The sequence below is a fragment of the Aquarana catesbeiana genome, linkage group LG11 (genome assembly GCF_042186555.1).
Source record: "Aquarana catesbeiana isolate 2022-GZ linkage group LG11, ASM4218655v1, whole genome shotgun sequence".
In the NCBI taxonomy this organism is placed as follows: Eukaryota; Metazoa; Chordata; class Amphibia; order Anura; family Ranidae; genus Aquarana; species Aquarana catesbeiana.
The window spans coordinates 51,193,662-51,211,762 of NC_133334.1; the positions used below are offsets into that span (position 1 = coordinate 51,193,662).

An 18,101-nucleotide genomic window follows, 5' to 3' on the forward strand; every position below is an offset into this window, starting at 1 on the left:
TTAGTACAGTGACAGTGCATATTTTTAACACTAATGGCTATATTAGTGTTACTGGTTCCCATAAAGTGTCAATTAGTGCCCGAATGTCTGCCGCAATATTGCAGTCCTGCTTTAAGTTGCTGATCGCCGCCATTATTAGTAAAAAAAAAAATTATAAAACTAAAAATAAATAAAAATATCCCATAGTTTGTAGACACTATAACTTTTGCGCAAACCAATCAATATACGCTTATTGGGGGTTTTTTTAACAAAAAAAATGTAGCAGAATAGAAATTGGCCTAAATTGATGAAGAAATTCGATTTTTTACATTTTTTTTATTGGATGTGTTTTATAGCAGAAAGCAAAAATTATTGTTTTTTTTGTTTGTTTGTTTTTTTTTCAAAATTGTCCATCGTTAAAAAAATAAAAAACGCAGAGGTGATCAAATACCACCAAAAGAAAGCTCTATTTGTGGGGATAAAAAAGGGCATAGATTGTATTTGGGTACAGTGTCGCACGACCGCGCAATTGTCAGTTAAAGTAACATAGTGCCGTATCGCAAAAAATGGCCTGGTCATGAAGGGGGTAAACCTTCCAGACGTCAAGTGGTTAAGAAATATCTCATTAAGCCTTTTTTTTTATAAATGGAAAACACCAAAGATAATTCCATGGTGTGGTGGAAGGTGAATGAAGCAACTGTTGCAATGTCATTAGCTTTACATATCAGGAAACTTTCTGCAACATTATAGGTCGGGGAAATCCCTCTTCAGTGGAAGTCTGAAAACATTCTTATGTAAATGTCTCCCTCTAGTGGTCAAAGGTAACACTGCGCATGTTTAAAATAAGCACCCTGCTAGCAAAAAATGTTCAGTGTTGTAAATGCTTTTCCCACCAAATAAAATAAAAAAATAGAACCAATTAAAGGCCAGTTTTCCCAGTACATATTGTGCTAGTATCAAGGCATGGACCTGCATAGTGATACGCTCCAATTAAAGTAGAATTGGTAAACTCATCTCTTCAGAATTCTCTTCTAAATTGTGATGGAAAGGTAGAGAATGGTGGAGATATTTAGATATGCCATTACAAAAGTAAAATACATAAAGTTAATTCAAACAAGTTCAGAGCAAAGGAAGCAATTAAAACCCTCTTCATTGGCTTCACTTGCAGTAAAAATAACCCCCCTTCATTGGCTACAGTGAGTGGCAGCAATACCCCCCCCCCCCCCCACCTTCATTGGGCTCTGTGCCAGAAACAATAACCACCCCCACCCCCCCCTTTTGATTGGTGTTTAGTGTCCGTAATAATAACTCTCATTTTTTGGTCTCAGTAACCAATAATAATCCTCCTTTATTGGTGTTCAGTGGTTACTTACCTGAACTGCTTTCTCCAACCCAATGATGTCAGGCTGGAATTATACTACCCCTATGGGGCAGGAGGTCACTCTGTCCGACAGGTGGTGCCAGGTACTGGAATGCAGGGAGTTTTCCAGCACTTGGCAACTTGGCAGCCAGGATGCATTATAGAATCTTACTTTCCATACGTGGCTGTTAGGCGCAAGAGCTACATACAAAAAAAAAGGTCACATGGCCTACATGATGCCCTGCTCTCATTGTATGTCCTCACTTTTCTTGGCTGATTACTCCTGATTTAGGGTTTTTTTTTTACTGGGGGGGATATTTCATTAAAATATAAAGGTAAAAAATAAAAAAAATAGCCCTCAGTTGGGCTTTAAGCAATGCAATTACATTTGTACTAGGGATGGAGTGGATGAGATGAGACTGCTTTTTTCATATGTAGCTGAGTGTGTGGGTTCATCTTGTGCTATTGAGCTTTGTCAACAGATATTTTTCCAGCAAACCAAAATAAGGAGAGCAAAGGAGCGCCTCCTGATGGTTGAAAATTAAATATAAAATATTTATATGCAATATACCTGGTTAAAAATGTTTTCATTGTATTTTGTCCTAATCGTTATAAAAAAAAACATATAAACAAGCATAAGTTAAGGTTTGGGGACAGGGCATGTTGGAGCAATACTTCTTTCTGCACTTGATTTTGAAGCTTCTGGCTGCCAGTGCTGAAAACCTGCATTCCTTCTCGTTTTTATTCTGTGTGTGTGTGTCTGTGTGTGACAGCGCTGGACCAATTTTTTTTTTATATTGATATTGGTGGATGCAGGGGTCGGTTTTCCTTCTGGGGGGGGGGGGGGGGGGTTGAATCCAATGAACGTGTAGTGTAGGTGGACCCTATTAAGGTCTTTGTCTGCTACCTCTCTAACAGTGGCGAAAATTAAGTTTCATGGAAGAATTGTGTTGATGGATATGGAAGTGCACCCAGAACAAAGGATTGCCACGCTTGAGGGTGTATTTGAAAAGATTATTGAAAGTAATAGTTCACAGGTAACAGATAAAGCCAGCGCATTTCAGGGTAATTGCCTTCTCTTTCCTCAGGGCTATTAAGTGGGGGAACTGTAGACAGTGAAAGCATATGGCAAATATCTCATTGTTTTGAGGATTATGAGATATTTACTGTATGTTTTTCACTGTCTATGTTTCCCCCACTTAATAGCTTTGAAGGGGGGAGGGGGGCAATTGCCCCCAAAACACATTGGTGTTACCTGCTATCTATGAACTATTACCTTCAATAAACTTCTCACATATTACCCTGGAGTGTGGCAAAATGTTGTACTGGGCGCACCTCCATACCAATCAACAAAGTTCTACTTGTTTTCATCTATGAAATGCTTTTGCTTGCCTGGAGTTTGCTTTAACTTTGCTATTGTTTATATTTTTTTCCAGTACCTGCCCTCCTGTACCATTAATTGGAGAGATAGTAAGCAGTGCACCAAGGCTTACTTTTTATGGATTTCTGATGGCGCTGGCAAAGCATGCTGGGATTAACCAAAGTATTGGTAAGTAAAACGTTTGCTTAGCATCACCCTGACTTGCAAAGCTGGTCATTGACTGCAGTGAATAGTGCTCCTTACTGGCTAAATTGCAGTCAATTTGCGGCTTTGCTAAACGTTATTGTGCCTAAAACCTCATTCATGTTACTGCCTCATTCTCACCACCTCAAGCATCTTTTATTTATACACACACACAAATATATAAATGTACTGATCATTGAGATATATATATCTATAGATATATAGATATATATAGTTATATATATAGATATATATATATATATATCTAGATATATAGTTTAATATATATATATATATATATATATATATATATATATATATATATATATTTATATATTTACAGTATCTCACAAAAGTGAGTACACCCCTCACATTTTTGTAAATATTTTATTCTATCTTTTCATGTGACAACACTGAAGAAATGACACTTTGCTACAATGTAAAGTAGTGAGTGTACAGCTTGTATAACCGTGTAAATTTGCTGTCCCCTCAAAATAACTCAACACACAGCCATTAATGTCTAAACCGCTGGCAACAAAAGTGAGTACACCCCCAAGTAAAAATGTCCAAATTGGACCCAATTAGCCATTTTCCCTCCCCGGTGTCATGTGACTCGTTAGTGTTACAAGGTCTCAGGTGTGAATGGGGAGCAGGTGTGTTAAATTTGGTGTTATCACCCTCACTCTCTCATACTGGTCACTGGAAGTGCAACGTGGCACCTCATGGCAAAGAACTCTCGGAGGATCTGAAAAAAAGAATTGTTGCGCTACATAAAGATGGCCTAGGGTATAAGAAGATTTCCAAGGCCCTGAAACTGAGCTGCAGCACAGTGGCCAAGACCATATAGCGGTTTAACAGAACAGGTTCCACTCAGAACAGGCCTCGCCATGGTTGACCAAAGAAGTTGTGTGCACGTGCTCAGCGTCATATCCAGAGGTTGTCTTTGGGAAATAGATGTATGAGTGCTGCCAGCATTGCTGCAGAGGTTGAAGGGGTGGGGGGTCAGCCTGTCAGTGTTCAGACCATACCCCGCACACTGCATCAAATTGGTCTTGCATGGCTGTCATTCCAGAAGGAAGCCTCTTCTAAAGATGATGCACAAGAAAGCCCGCAAACAGTTTGCTGAATACAAGCAGACTAAGAACATGGATTACTGGAACCATGTCCTGTGGTCTGATGAGACCAAGATAAACTTATTTGGTTCAGAGGGTGTCAAACATATGTGGCGGCAACCAGGTGAGGAGTACAAAGACAAGTGTGTCTTGCCTACAGTCAAGCATGGTGGTGGGAGTGTCATGGTCTGGGGCTGCATGAGTGCTGCCGACACTGGGGAGCTACAGTTCATTGAGGGAACCATGAATGCCAACATGTACTGTGACATACTGAAGCAGAGCATGATCCCCTCCCTTCGGGGACTGGGCCACAGGGCAGTATTCCAACATGATAAGGACCCCAAACACACCTCCAATATAACCACTGCCCTGCTAAAGGAGTTGAGGGTAAAGGTGATGGACTGGCCAAGCATGTCTCCAGACCTAAACCCTATTGAGCATCTGTGGGACGTCCTCAAATGGAAGGTGGAGGAGCGCAAGGTCTCTAACATCCACCAGCTCCGTGATGTCATCATAGATGAGTGGAAGAGGACTCCAGTGGCAACCGGTGAAGCTCTGGTGAATTTCAAGAGGGTTAAGACAGCGCTGGAAAATAATGGTGGCCACACAAAATATTGACACTTTGGGCCCAATTTGGACATTTTCACTTAGGGGCGTACTCACTTTTGTTGCCAGCGGTTTAGACATTAATGGCTGTGTGTTGAGTTATTTTGAGGGGACAGCAAATTTACACTGTTATACAAGCTGTACACTCACTACTTTACATTGTAGCAAAGTGTCATTTCTTCAGTTTTGTCACATGAAAAGATATAATAAAATATTTACAAAAATGTGAGGGGTGTACTGACTTTTGTGAGATACTGTGTGTATATGTATGTATGTATGTATGTATATATATATATATATATATATATATATATATATATATATATATATATGACATGACACTCCCACCACCATGCTTGACTACAGGCAAGACACACTTGTCTTTGTACTCTTCGCAGCCAATCGCTCTCAAAATCTTGCTGCCCCAACCTCCGTAACATCTCCAAAATATGTCCCTTCTTAACCAAGAGCACCACAAAGCTACTAATTCACTCCCTGGTTATCTTTCACCTCAACTATTACCACATTGGCCTACCTTTTACATAGGCTATCCCCTCTTCAGTTCATCAAGAATACTGCTGCCAGACTCATCCACCTTACTAATTGTTTATAGTCTGCTAGTCTTTCCACTGGTATACACCCACTTGATGAATACCATTTAACATGCTAACAACAACCTACAAAACCATCCACAACTCTTCCCCCAGCTATATCACCATCCTCATCTGAAAATACCAACTACACAGTTATCTTTGCTCTTCTCAAAACTTCCTGCTCTAGCTCCCTTGTCAACTTCAGAGCCTCTCCCATCCTCTGGCCTCCTCTACTCTATCTACCTTTACGCAATCCCTAAAAACCCATCTCTTCAGAGAGACCTATCCTGCCGCTAACTAATAACCATACTTTTACTTTCTTCATCATCTCATCCCCCACAATGGATACCTTTTTGTATCATTTGATCCTTCCTTTTAAAATGTAAATGTATTGTAACTGTACCATCTCCCGTCATTTTGTAAAGTGTTGTGCAAAACTGTTGGTGCCATATAAATCCTTTATGATGATGATAATAAGCAATGTGTGAGAGAGGAGCCCTCTTTACACTGTTGGTCAGTAGGAGTGGTGGTCAGTGGAAGAAGGCCCCCCCTTACACAGGTGATTAGTGGAAAGAATGTCCTCCTGTTACACTGGTGTTCAGGGTAGTGCCCTCTTATATTCATGATCCCATGCTACTGACTCTGCTGAGCGACATTGTTGCCAGAACCATACGTAGGCTATCAAGCAAGGCATCAATCTGTCACTGCTCAAGAAACCTCTAGCGACCTTTGGCGGAACTCTACTCTTCCACTGAACCCAGGTGAAGAAAGGCTGAATTTGTGTGTGCTTTCAGATTTTAAAGCATCAGACACACCTGACTGTGTGATATGTCTAAAACCTGGTTTGAGAGGAGTCATCCCATCACCAAAGTAGTTTGCTAAATGCATTTTAAATGCTGGCAAACCACCATTGCCTCTGTCAGGTGCTGAATGTTATATTTCTGATCCCCCATAAATGAAGATCTCTCTGAAGAGCACATAACTATCTTTCATTAAGAAAAGATCCCACATGCAGTGATAATAATGCTTTTAAGTTCTTAAGTAGATGAAATGACTGCTTTGATCGTGTATTAAAAATGCGTTCAGCTTATCTTACCAAGTGTGAAGGAATTTGATTTATCTCTAACCATCTCTCTGAAATAATCCAGTTTCTGCTCTAGCAGAATGTGATGGCACACCAGAGATCAGTCTGATCACAGCAGTTGTCTGGGGGTCATGGTCCTTGCAGCTGTGCTCAGCGTCATTAAACCTCTGATCTCTATCGATAGATTGTCACATGCAATCAAAGGAAGAGTTTCGTAGGCTTGATTGGACCTGAAGTTCAATTGGAGTCTCTTTCTGCCTGCTAAAAATGCCCAATTGCCTGCAAATGAGCTGATGGTATTTTTATGGTAGTACTGAAAACCCAGCTGTTCTGGAACTCTAGCTAAAAGGATGCTCTACTAAAGCCTAGTACACGCGATCAGAAAATCAAACGATTGTTATTTTGTACATTGCTAAAACACCTACTGACAGGTGATAAATAACGAATGTGTGTGTTTTTTAGTGAATTGACATTAAATTCATCTTTTTTTTTTGGCTGTATTTATCTCACATTTTTAACATGTAACTTACATTCAATATTTTAGCTGAATTGACTCTTTTATTATCTCATGCAATATTTCTGAAAAAATGGTCACGTGACCTTCAAATCGCATGCGGTAACCTTAAAGTGATTGTAAAGTCTTGTTTTTTTTTTTTTTTTTTTTTAATAACAAACATGTTATACTTACCTACTCTGTGCAGTGGATTTGCACAGAGCACCTGGATCCCCCTCTCTCTCCTGATTGGCTAACTGACTTTGACAGCAGCGGGAGCCACTGGCGCCTGACGGCCAAGGGACTCGTGGACATTGCTGGCTAGAGATGGGGCTCAGGTAAGTATTGGGGAGGTGCTGCACACAGAAGGCTTTTTATCTTAATGCATAGAATGCATCAAGATAAAAAACTTTCTGCCTTTACAACCACTTTAAGTGAATTGACCCCTATTACATGTACAACTTACAGAAATAAATACATCTGACCCTGTATTTAATGTTGTGGGTGCTGCATTTTTAGTTGGCGAAAGTAAAGGGACAGCAGCTGCTCCTCAGTCAAGAGGCTTCAGCAGTGACTCAATGAAGAAGTCACAATGCATAATCATCCATAGGAGCAAAATATCCTTGTTGGAAGACCATGTCCTTATATGTGGGCAATGTTACATCCATCATATTGATGGAGTGTAATTATATAAATGTACTGATCATTGACACCAGACTTGACTTTGACATGGGAAGGGTAGGGCTTTGTGATAGATGAACATCCCCTTTAAGGCCCCATATTGTTCCAGCAAAAATTGAACACCAGCATCAACATACAAACAAGGAACCCAGAAGTATCAATACATTTCTTTTAGGTCAGTGGCCTCCAATCTGCGGCCCCTTGTTCGCTTTTATCCAGCCCTTGGGGCACTATTTTATTCACTGACACCAACATTCTTCCCAATGTCACTAATCATGGGTGTCCATTCCTCCCAATGACACCAACAAAGGGGCACAGTTGCTCCCAATGTCACCAAAGATGGGGCACAATTCCTCCCAATGACACCAAAGATGGGGCACAATTCCTCCCAATGACACCAAAGATGGGGCACAATTTCTCCCAATGACACAAACAATGGGACTCTATTCCTCCCAATGAAATCAACAATGGGGCCCAATGACACCGATTATGGAGTACAATACTTGCCAAAGACGCCAACAATAGGGCATAATTTCTCTCGCTGACACCAAAGATGGGGCATTGTTTACTCTAACTGATGCCGGTACTTTTTCTACTCCCAATAGCTACAGTCCAGCCTCCCTAAAGTCTGAAGGACAGTAAACTGGTCCTTTGTATCAAACATTTGGAGAGCCCTGTTTTAGAAAATAAAATATTATTTATCTTTTTATAATTATTTTTTCATCAATGTCCCTACAGGTGCTTTGCCTGATAAAGCGGATTTGTTAGTTGATGAAGCTATGGACAGTGAACTTGAGAAAATGTAAGTATGTGTAACTTTAAAGTAGATGTAAACCCTAACTGAATGACATTTAGTTTACTAAGGCTGGCCACACATGGTCGAATTACGAAAATTTTCTTTTAAAAATCTGAAATTTTGTGCATTTTGTGATACGATGGGGCCACCATTGATTTGCAAATTCGACCAACCAAGCCTTCAATTTCACCTCATGTTGCTACATAAAAGAATTTTCGTGGCTGGGAATCTTCTTTTCTTTCTGGGAATTTTCTTTTCTTACACTCATGCGCATTTCTTTTTCGATTACATTTCTGGCACGATTGTCCCATCTTTGATTAGAAAATCGTTAGTTTTTCAAAAAATTTCCAACATGCCCTATTATTTAAATTCGATGGCCGCACGAAAATCGTCTGTTGGTGCAGCCCACTAATGGTGTGAAATTCGAAAGAAAAAGGATGTACTTGGGATTTGGTGTCTTATATCTGATAGCGTGGACAATGCCAGTAGAAAGAATGCAAAAAAGGCAGCTTCTCTGTACCTATTACAATATGCAGCAAAATCAGTGGGGGAAGGGTGTAGCTACCGTCTTGCCTGCCCCCCCCCTCACCCCAATTCTGCCTTAATGTTACAGCACACAACAGTTCTGCAGTTCTAACTGTCGCCAGCTGTTTGAGGAAGGCCTGTTCTCCTCCAGTATGACTGTGCCCCTTTGTCAAAGCTTAATCGAACAAGCTGAAGTTAGAAGTTGATTACCATTAGAAGCTGGCTACCATTCACAGCTACACCAGAGTTTGCACTCTCCAGTTTTAGTAAATAAACCCCACCGTCTGTCCAGTTTGGCATGGAGGAACTCGAGTGACCAGCACAGAGACCAGAACTTCACCAGCTTCAGGACCCTGAAGCTAGTGGGTCACAATAAAAATGAAAGTTGCACTTTCAAAAGCCAATTTCTGCGGTTTATAAGTAATTCTGTATCCTTTTGTGAGACTACATAATTCTTTGCAAATTACACATGTCATGTGCTTCATCCACTGCACATCTGACTCACTTGGACCTAAAACTTCTCTTTTTTTTCATATCCCTGGAAATGATAAGTGTGTAGCATCACAAAGATCTCCAGGTCTTCATTTTCACATTGGTGTTTCCTGCAGAGAATTGACAGGAGCCTAGGTTATATACAGTTGTGCATTGGAAGTCTTGTACTTCCAATGCATTGGCCGTTCGTATTATCCCTTGAGAAATTGCGAAGCCTATTTCCTCTGGAAGATGCTAAACAATTGTGCTCTACCTGACCTGCAACCGTACAACCAATGCATCACACTGCACCTCTCATAACATCTGTACATCTGATCAAATAACACCTACATGTCATCAATGGAAATCCTGATAATTGTAAACGAACTACTGCAAACTCTGGTATAATATAAAGCCAGCATGCTAGGTGAAGAGCCTATTGCCCTAAGACTGGCCATAGATGGATCTTTTTTTTTTCTTTCAGCCAGTGGGCTGAATTAAAAAAAAAAAGAACAGGTTCCTCCATCCACACAGTTGAGGTGGATAGAGGAATCCTTCTCACTGAAACGTTGTTTACTAGCAGCATGGTCTGTCTGCTGTCAGAATACACTGATCTACAGCTGCGGATTAAGAAAATTTTTTCAACAAGCCCGTTTGACAGAATTCAATAATTAGGTCGACTTTTGTCAAGCAGGAGCAACCACAGATTGATTGAAATTTGTATGTTCCCGGGCTGAAATTGCCAAATTTCCATCCATCTATGGCCAACTTAAAGCAGAACAATACTCAGCTCCAGCCATTAACCTAAAGCTAGCTGACATCTTCAGGTGGCCGGCTTCCGTGTCTTAATTGGCGGCCGCTGTCATTGGCCTAGCAGGGATGATGTCACTCCCGAGCATGCATGGGATTTTAGTCAGATTCGGCATTGCTGAATTTGTAAGTAGTTTTAATGCAGAACAGACAAAGCATCCTGCCTGTCCGCCAATTTTAATTCCTTAGGCTAAAGTTCCACTTTAAGTAAAGGCTTCATCAGGGAAAGTGCAAACATAGTGTTAAGTCCAAAATGTAAAACAGAATCTGGGGAATTCCCCAGCCTGTGTATGTAACATAAGTGTGAAAATGGAGACTTGGGGATCTTACAGATAATCGCCTTTATCATTTTAAGGATAAGAATTAAAAGCAAAGTTTTAGGTCCAAGTGGATCTCATGCACAATGGATAACGTGCATCACCTTTGCAAGTTACAAAAATGAAAGTTTCCGACCCTGTAATGCATATGTGCAGCAACGGGGAGGATGGGGTATTAAAGTGATGCTAAATTATAACATTTTTGGGGTAAAATAAAACAAGATGTCAGAAATTGGCCATGTACTTACTTATGGCAGACAAGCAATTGATAGCCACAGCCTAGGAAAAACCCTCAGCCCCCCTCAAAGCTGTCAGGGACCGTATGAATGTGTTGACCAAAGAAAAGTTGCCTAGCATGCTCAGTGACACAAACCAGATTTTATAAAATTTGGGACCCATGGATTCGTTATGCCTTTCCTTCCTTACACCCCTCCAGTTTGAGAGCTCTGATTCTTTTTCCCCTTCTTTTGGCAGCCTTTGGACCCCTGAGTCTTTGGGAAACACCCACATGCCCCCACCCTTCTTCCCATTTTCTTCCTTCCTCTTCCCTCTTTTTCTCTACCCTTTTTGTTGACTGGCTCTAGTTATGTTGTTTTTATAGCATGAATTCCTAGGGCAACTTACCCACGCAATGGTTGACTCCTTTGTTTAGTTCCTGTTCCCTGGGGGTGCTGGTACACAGGTAGTTGACCAGCAGTGCCCCGCACACAGGAGCAGAGGAGAGGATGTCAAGCACAGGGTGTGTGCTGGAGCTCCCCTCGTCACCTTTTTTTCTCTTAGTGTCAGAACAACTTGTCAGAAGTGACTCCTGTAGATAGCAGAGGAAGGAGGCAGAAGATAGAAATAACACTTAGTGCACTGGATTCAGACAAGTACACACTTATAGAGGAATATGCTTGGCTAATATTTCATGTTTGAGGTTTACAACCAATTTAAGGCAAATTGAAGGGGGGGGGGGGGGGTGAAGTTTCTGTGCTGAGAGCCTGCTCACTGCACACTCCCAGCAAAGTGGCCAAGCTTTTGTATAGGGCTCCTGAGCTCTGTTTATGATCAGGAGCTGGCAGGAACTGATCCCTATCATGTGATCTCTGACAGCCAATCATCATGATCATGTGGGAAGTCCGTAGGACCCAGTTAAAGGATCGCTGGGAGGGAGCAGGAAGGCGTTAAACCCTCTCTTTAAGGCTGGGTTCACACTGTGTGCGGCGTGGTTCGCAGCAATGGGTCCGGTGCGTCCCTGTTCACCGATTGAGGTCTGAATATTTGGCTGAATACGGACCTGAAGGCGCAGAGGACCCTTCTGCTGTGCGCTCTGCGGCCGCCCCAGAGATGTGTGAACTGGCTCTATTGAGAGCCGGTCACACTATCCTCTCATGCAAATTGGATGCAGTGAAACCCAATTCGCAATAGTGTGAACCCAGCCTAAAACAAACTGATATGCAATTGGTTTGTACAAATCCACCTTCCCTTTAGTTTGAAGTAGCATTGAAGAGACTGTAAAGATGACACAATGGGGGAGATTTACTAAAACTGGTGCACCTCTGCATAGAAACTGTCAGCTTGTTCAATTCAGCTTTTACAATAAGCCTCCATTCACATTGGCGCAATTTGACAGGTCAAATCAGAGAATATTGCCGGCAATAGGAGCGCCCCAATCGGTGTGACACTGACTTTGTGGCGCCGCACTGATTTCCCAAAGTAGTTCCTGCACTACTTTTGGTAACTTTGGGGGCAATTTCAATAGACATCTGTGCATGAACCCGCACAGATGTCTTTCAAATCGCTCCCCAAAGTCCGACTGAAAATACGGCTTTGAAATCGTGCGAGTTCAGATGAATTTTCATGATTTCAAAGCCATGTTCTGTGTGAACAAGGGCTAAAAGCTGGAAGTTGATTTGGCTACCATGCACAGCTGCACCATATTCTGTGTGCGCCCGTTTTAGTAAATCTCCCCCAATGACTATAACATTATAAAGATATTGTGAATATAACAATATAAGGATTGTGTTGTTAACGGATATTACATTTCTGTTTCTCACTACAGTGTTGCCCAGTTGTCGTCTTGCTCCGTAACACAGCCTCCTGCCCCCTACCCTCTTCCACCCAGAGAGATCATCCGCGTGGGCTCTCCAAAGAAGACTTTACCCAGCCGTAGACGCCCGGACCTGGAGAGTGATGGCTCCACCGAGGAGACCGACTCCTCTGACAATTAGAACCTGGAATTTGCTCATGATCTGCTGTACTAGCTCAGCCTGTCCCAACGCAGTGTCCACCTTTATGTGAATTTACCCTCTTCAGCAAATTCAACTCTTTTTTTTGTTTATAATTTATGTATTTTATTTATTAAAATAGACTCCTTTAATGTTCTGTATATTCTGTTATTTACTTTATAAATTACAGACTAACAAATAATGCCCGGTACACTCGATCCAAAAATGGGAGGACAGATCGCTTGTTTTTTTTTTTCTTGTTGCATGCTAGTTGCAATATCGAACATGACGAGTTTACTAAAGTTATGAAAATTCTCGTATAAAAGAATAAAAAAATCGAAAGTGATGTCATGTATTGTATTGTATTCGTATTGTATTTTCGAACGACAACTATACTGATTAAACGAAAATTGTATGAGAAAAATTTTCGTGCTTGTCCAATCGGATAATATCAGATGAACTGTCGTGATCTGCTCTTGAAAGCTGTGTACTAACGATCCGACTATCGTACGATCAGTATTACTACCTACGATTTTCAGATCGTGTGTACGGCTTAAGCTACATAACTTTTGTTTAATTAAAAAACAAAAAGCAGAACTTTGAAGTAAAATACTCCATTTCTGCTAAGGTGACTTGTTACTGTAGCTCTTTTACAAGTAAAATTTTACTCCACGCATTGGTGCTGCTAACAGCAAAATACTAACTGCCCGGTTACTACTACATCTCGCTCTGAAACATACTGAAGACCTGGAAAATCTTGCATACCAACAAGGCCAGAGTCAAGACAGAACATTTAGGCCCCCTTTAAGACCTATAGATTGCAGTAATGCAAATCTGATGCGGTGCCGTACATTTATCTTTCACAAGAACTTTATTAAAGTTAATATAGAAAATACAATACAGAGAAAAAGACAATTTCAGGTGGTAAGAGTCCCCCAAACGTTAACCCTAACAAATAAAGAACTTGGGGCCCATTCACACCAAAAACTGCTCATAACTGCGTGTTTACATGAATTTGAAGCTTGCTTGAATGTATTTTGCATGCATTTACAGTGCATTTTTCTATACATTTTTGGGCTTGGCTTTCTTGGTTTACCCACTTCAGCCCTGTAAAGGTTTTACTCCCTTCACGACCAGACTATTTTCTTTGCGATACGGCACTGCGTTGATTTAACTGACAATTGCGCGGTCGTGCGACGCTGTACCCAAACAAAATTTGTGTCCTTTTTTCCCCCACAAATAGAGCTTTCTTTTAGTGGTATTTGATCACCTCTGTGATTTTTATTTTTTGCGCTATCAACAAAAAAACACAGATAGTTTAAAAAAAAACAAAACATTATTTTTTAATTTTTACTATAATACATACCTAATAATAATTTTTTTTTTTAATCAAATGTATTCATCAATTTAGGCCAATATGTATTCTGCTACATGTTTTTGGTAAAAAAATCCCAATAAGCGTATATTGATTGGTTTGCAAAAAAGTTATCGCATCTACAAACTATGGGATATTTTTATGGCATTTTTATCTTTACTAATAATGGCAGTGATCAGCGTTTTATAGCGGGACTGCGACACTGTGGTGACACTAAGTGACACTTTTTGGGGACCAGTGACACTAATACAGTGATCAGTGCTAAAAAAAAAAGGAACTCTAACTGTATAAATGACACTGGCAGGGAAGGGGTTAACATCAGGGGCGATCAAGAGGTTAAGTGTGCTCCTAGGGAATGCTTTCTAACTGTGTGGGGGATGGCTTAACTGGAGGAAGACAGAGATCTGTGTTCCTGATTAGCAGGAACACAAGATCTCTCTTCCTCTCTGACAGAATGGCGGTCTGCCTTGTTTACATAGGCAGATCGGCCCATTGCCTCTCCTGTGAACAATCGATGGGTCCAGGCGGCCACCGGACCCACTCATTGGCTCCCACTGTGTCCAATCACAGCGGGAGCGGGTCGCTGGCAGCGCACGTGCGCGCCTGAGACCGTGAAGAGGAAACAACAAGGTACGTTGTTTTGCGCAGCTGGGCCAGGAGTATATTTGCAGTGGGCGATGCGGAAGCGGTTAAAGGGGTGAGGTGTATTTGAAGCTTGTTTGTAGCACGTCCCCTGCATTTGCAAATGCAGCATGCTCTACTTTTTTTTTTAACTGTGCTGAGCTGCAAGGCAATGATGTGAACTATGCCCAAAGGATTAACTTGATTTTGAGCTGTCTATGCAATTGGCGTGCAGTTCAAAATGCATACAACTGCATCCCACTGCGTTCGGTGTGAAAGGGCCCCCACAAGATTGGGGAAGCAAGCCCTTATAATTACAGGCAAAGCTACAGAAGCATCTCTAGCACCTAAGGTGGCTAACCAAGTCACCAAACCAAGAGTTTGAGACCACTGGTATTCTGAAACTCAGCAGTGTACAAAAAAAAAAGGAGCATAAACAAGAACATAAACTGGCTCATAAAAGGACAATTGTTCTGTTGGTTAGACCAAGGCAAGGTGCTCGCCGTACAATTAGAATTGCACCTTAATTCGCATGCTGTGTGTATTGTGAGCCCCAATTCAGTGTTATGCCCTGTACACGCGATCTGACTTTCCGACGGAAAATGTGCGATCGGAGCTTGTTGACGGAAATTCCAACCGTGCGTGGGCTCCATCAGACTTTTTCCATCAGAATTTCCGACACACAAAGTTTGAGAGCTGGGTATCAAATTTTCCAACAATAAAATCCGTTTGCGTAAATTCCGATCGTGTGTAGACAATTCCGATGCACAAAGTTCCACGCATGCTCAGAATTAAGCAGAAGAGCCACACTGGCTATTGAACTTCATTTTTCTCGGCTCGTCGTACGTCACTGCGTTCTTGACGTTCAGAAATTCCAACCAACTTTGTGTAACCGTGTGTATGCAAGACAAGTCCGATGGATTTTGTTGTCGGAATGTCCGATCGTGTGTACAGGGCATTGGATTAAGGCCCTAGAATATTCCTCTCACTCCAGTAAAGGCACAATTGACATTTTTGCATGTAGACGCACAACACACATTTTGCTCATATGTGCGTGGAGGTTATTTTAATTAATTTTCTTAAACATCTTTTTTTTTTTACTTACCTTTATTGCTATCACAAGGGGGTTGATAAGCCCCCAAGTGATAGCATAGTGCAGGTTAAACATTCTCTATAAGGAGGCATCGGAAGGTTTTTAGATCCCCAATGTTACCTCTGTGCTCCATTAAAGCCAGCCATACATGGATCAAAATTAGGCCAGCTCAGCAGGGACAAGCTACATTTTGATCCACTTATGGGCAGGAAGATTGTTCAGAAGTCTATCTACCAATACACTTCTGTACAACCGACCTGTCAGATTTTCCCCCGCTTGATCAGCGCTGCTGTCGCTAATCGGTGTATTCTGAGGGCAGGAAAGAAAGTTGAGTGTATCAGTGAGGGAATTGAGTCAGTTGGTTGAAAAAAAAAAAAATTGGTATCATCTTTCTATGGGCTGCTTTAGGGTGATCAAACACTGATCATGCTGAATTAGATTCTTCTTCAACCAAAGCAGCCGGTGAATGACAACACTTAAACCAAAAAAAAAAAGATAACCATTTCTTCTGCCTGGTGTTTAGCTTAAAGTCCTGGCAGAGTGACTGGGCTCTGAAATGTCTGATTCTTCCATTGACTTGTTACAGAACTTAAAGTGGTTCTTAGGCCCCTTTCACACTACCGCGACTTTGAAGCGATTTTAAAGCGACGTCCGGGAATGCCTGTGTAAACTTGAGGTCTGTGGATCTCAACTCGCATCAAAGTTGGACCAAAGTAGTACAGGGACTACTTTGAAGTCGGTGTGACTTGAAGTTACACAGATATGAATGGTACTCATTGAAAATCATGGGGTACAACTTATTATTTATTTATTATTTATTTCAGGTATTTATATAGCGCCATCAATTTATGCAGCGCTTTACATATACGTTGTACATTCACATCAGTCCCTACCCTCAAGGAGCTTACAATCTAAGGTCCCTAACTCACATTCATACATACTAGGGACAATTTAGACAGGATCCAATTAACCTACCAGCATGTCTTTGGAGTGTGGGAGGAAACCGGAGTACCCGGAGGAAACCCACGCAGACACAGGGAGAACATGCAAACTCCAGGCAGGTGGTGTCGTGGTTGGGATTCGAACCAGTGACCCTTCTTACTGCTAGGCGAAAGTGCTATCCACTACACCACTGTGCCGCCCACGACTTGTCATGCGACTTTGCAGTCCCAAGTCGCAGGACAAGTCGCACAAGTGTGAAAGGGGCCTAAAGGTAAAACTTTTTTCACTGCCTTAAGGTTTAAAAAAAAAAAAGTCCTCTAAAGACCCAACTCCGTGCCCAGCTGCATCTGTTCTCTTCCCTCTTCCCACTCTTACAAGCTTGGCCAAGAGCCATTGGCTCCTGCAGAACTTGATAATTATCAGGTAAGTTTATTGATTGGAATGGAGAATCGAAATTAGTAAAAAAAATACTTGAAGTCCACAAAACCATTTAAACGCTAAATCTATTAAAAACTGATGTTTTATTTTTAGGTAGACCTAAGCCCTATGGGATGCCTAAGAGTTATTTATGGATTGGAAACTCTGTTAGAAGAATTCTATTCCAAGGAGGCCTTGGATTCCAGGTGAGCAATCCACATTACCTTGACTCAGGATTGGTGGACTCCTGGGTTCACTGAAGTTACTTAGATGATTAACCTATAAACTTTTAGGCACCATAAGCTACCTGTATATTGCCAACAGTTTTCGCCTGGGAACACTGGTGGACCCACTGGTTTCCCTTTTAAAGCAAACCTGTGCTTTGTGCATTCAGGGAAAATCAATCATTTTGCTTTAGAAGCTCACCTTAAAAAAATGTGCATGTACACACTAATGGCATCCCAGTTTTAGTCCGTAGGGTTTAATATTGAGTTGGCCCACCCTTTACAGTTATAACAGCATCAACTCTTCTAGGAAGGCTGTCCACAAGGTTTAGGTTGTGCCTATGGGTATGTTTGACCATTTTTCCAGAAGTGCATTTGTGAGCTCAGGCACTGATATTGGACGAGAAGGCCTGGCTCGCAGTCTTCCCAAACTGTTCCCACTAAGTTGGGAGCATGAAATTGTCCAAAATGTCTTGGTATGTTGACGCCTTAAGAGTTCACTGGAACTAAGGGGCCAGTCTCAACCCCTGAAAAACAACCCCACACCATAATCCCTCCTCCACCAAATTATGTGGACTGTGTGCACAGTACAAGGTCCATAAAGACATGGATGAGCAAGTTTGGGGTGGAGGAACTTGACTGGCCTGCATAGAGTCCTGACCTCAACCCGATAGAGCACCTTTGGGATAAATCAGAGAGGAGACCTCGTCCAAAATCAGTGCCTGACCTTCTCATCCAACATCAGTGCCTGGCCTCATAAATGCGCTTCTGGAAGAATGGTCAAACATTCCCATAGACACACTCCTAAACCTTCCCAGAATAGTTAAA

General features: G+C 41.6%; 1 protein-coding gene across 7 annotated transcripts in view; it reads left to right on the top strand.

Moving 5' to 3' along the window:
- The window catches only part of CSTPP1 (centriolar satellite-associated tubulin polyglutamylase complex regulator 1), a 298,540-nt gene extending 285,782 nt beyond the window's left edge, over window positions 1-12,758 (top strand). For 6 of the 7 annotated variants that reach the window (XM_073604331.1, XM_073604326.1, XM_073604330.1 and 3 more), the window contains 3 exons: window positions 2,776-2,888; window positions 8,211-8,274; window positions 12,436-12,758. In XM_073604331.1, the coding sequence (XP_073460432.1) occupies window positions 2,776-2,888; window positions 8,211-8,274; window positions 12,436-12,604 (346 nt within the window). In that variant the 3' untranslated portion in view covers window positions 12,605-12,758. Of the gene's footprint in view, window positions 1-2,775; window positions 2,889-8,210; window positions 8,279-12,435 lie in introns of those variants that run through there. The other variant, XM_073604333.1, reaches the window with a different exon arrangement.
- Window positions 12,759-18,101: the final 5,343 nt, after the last annotated feature.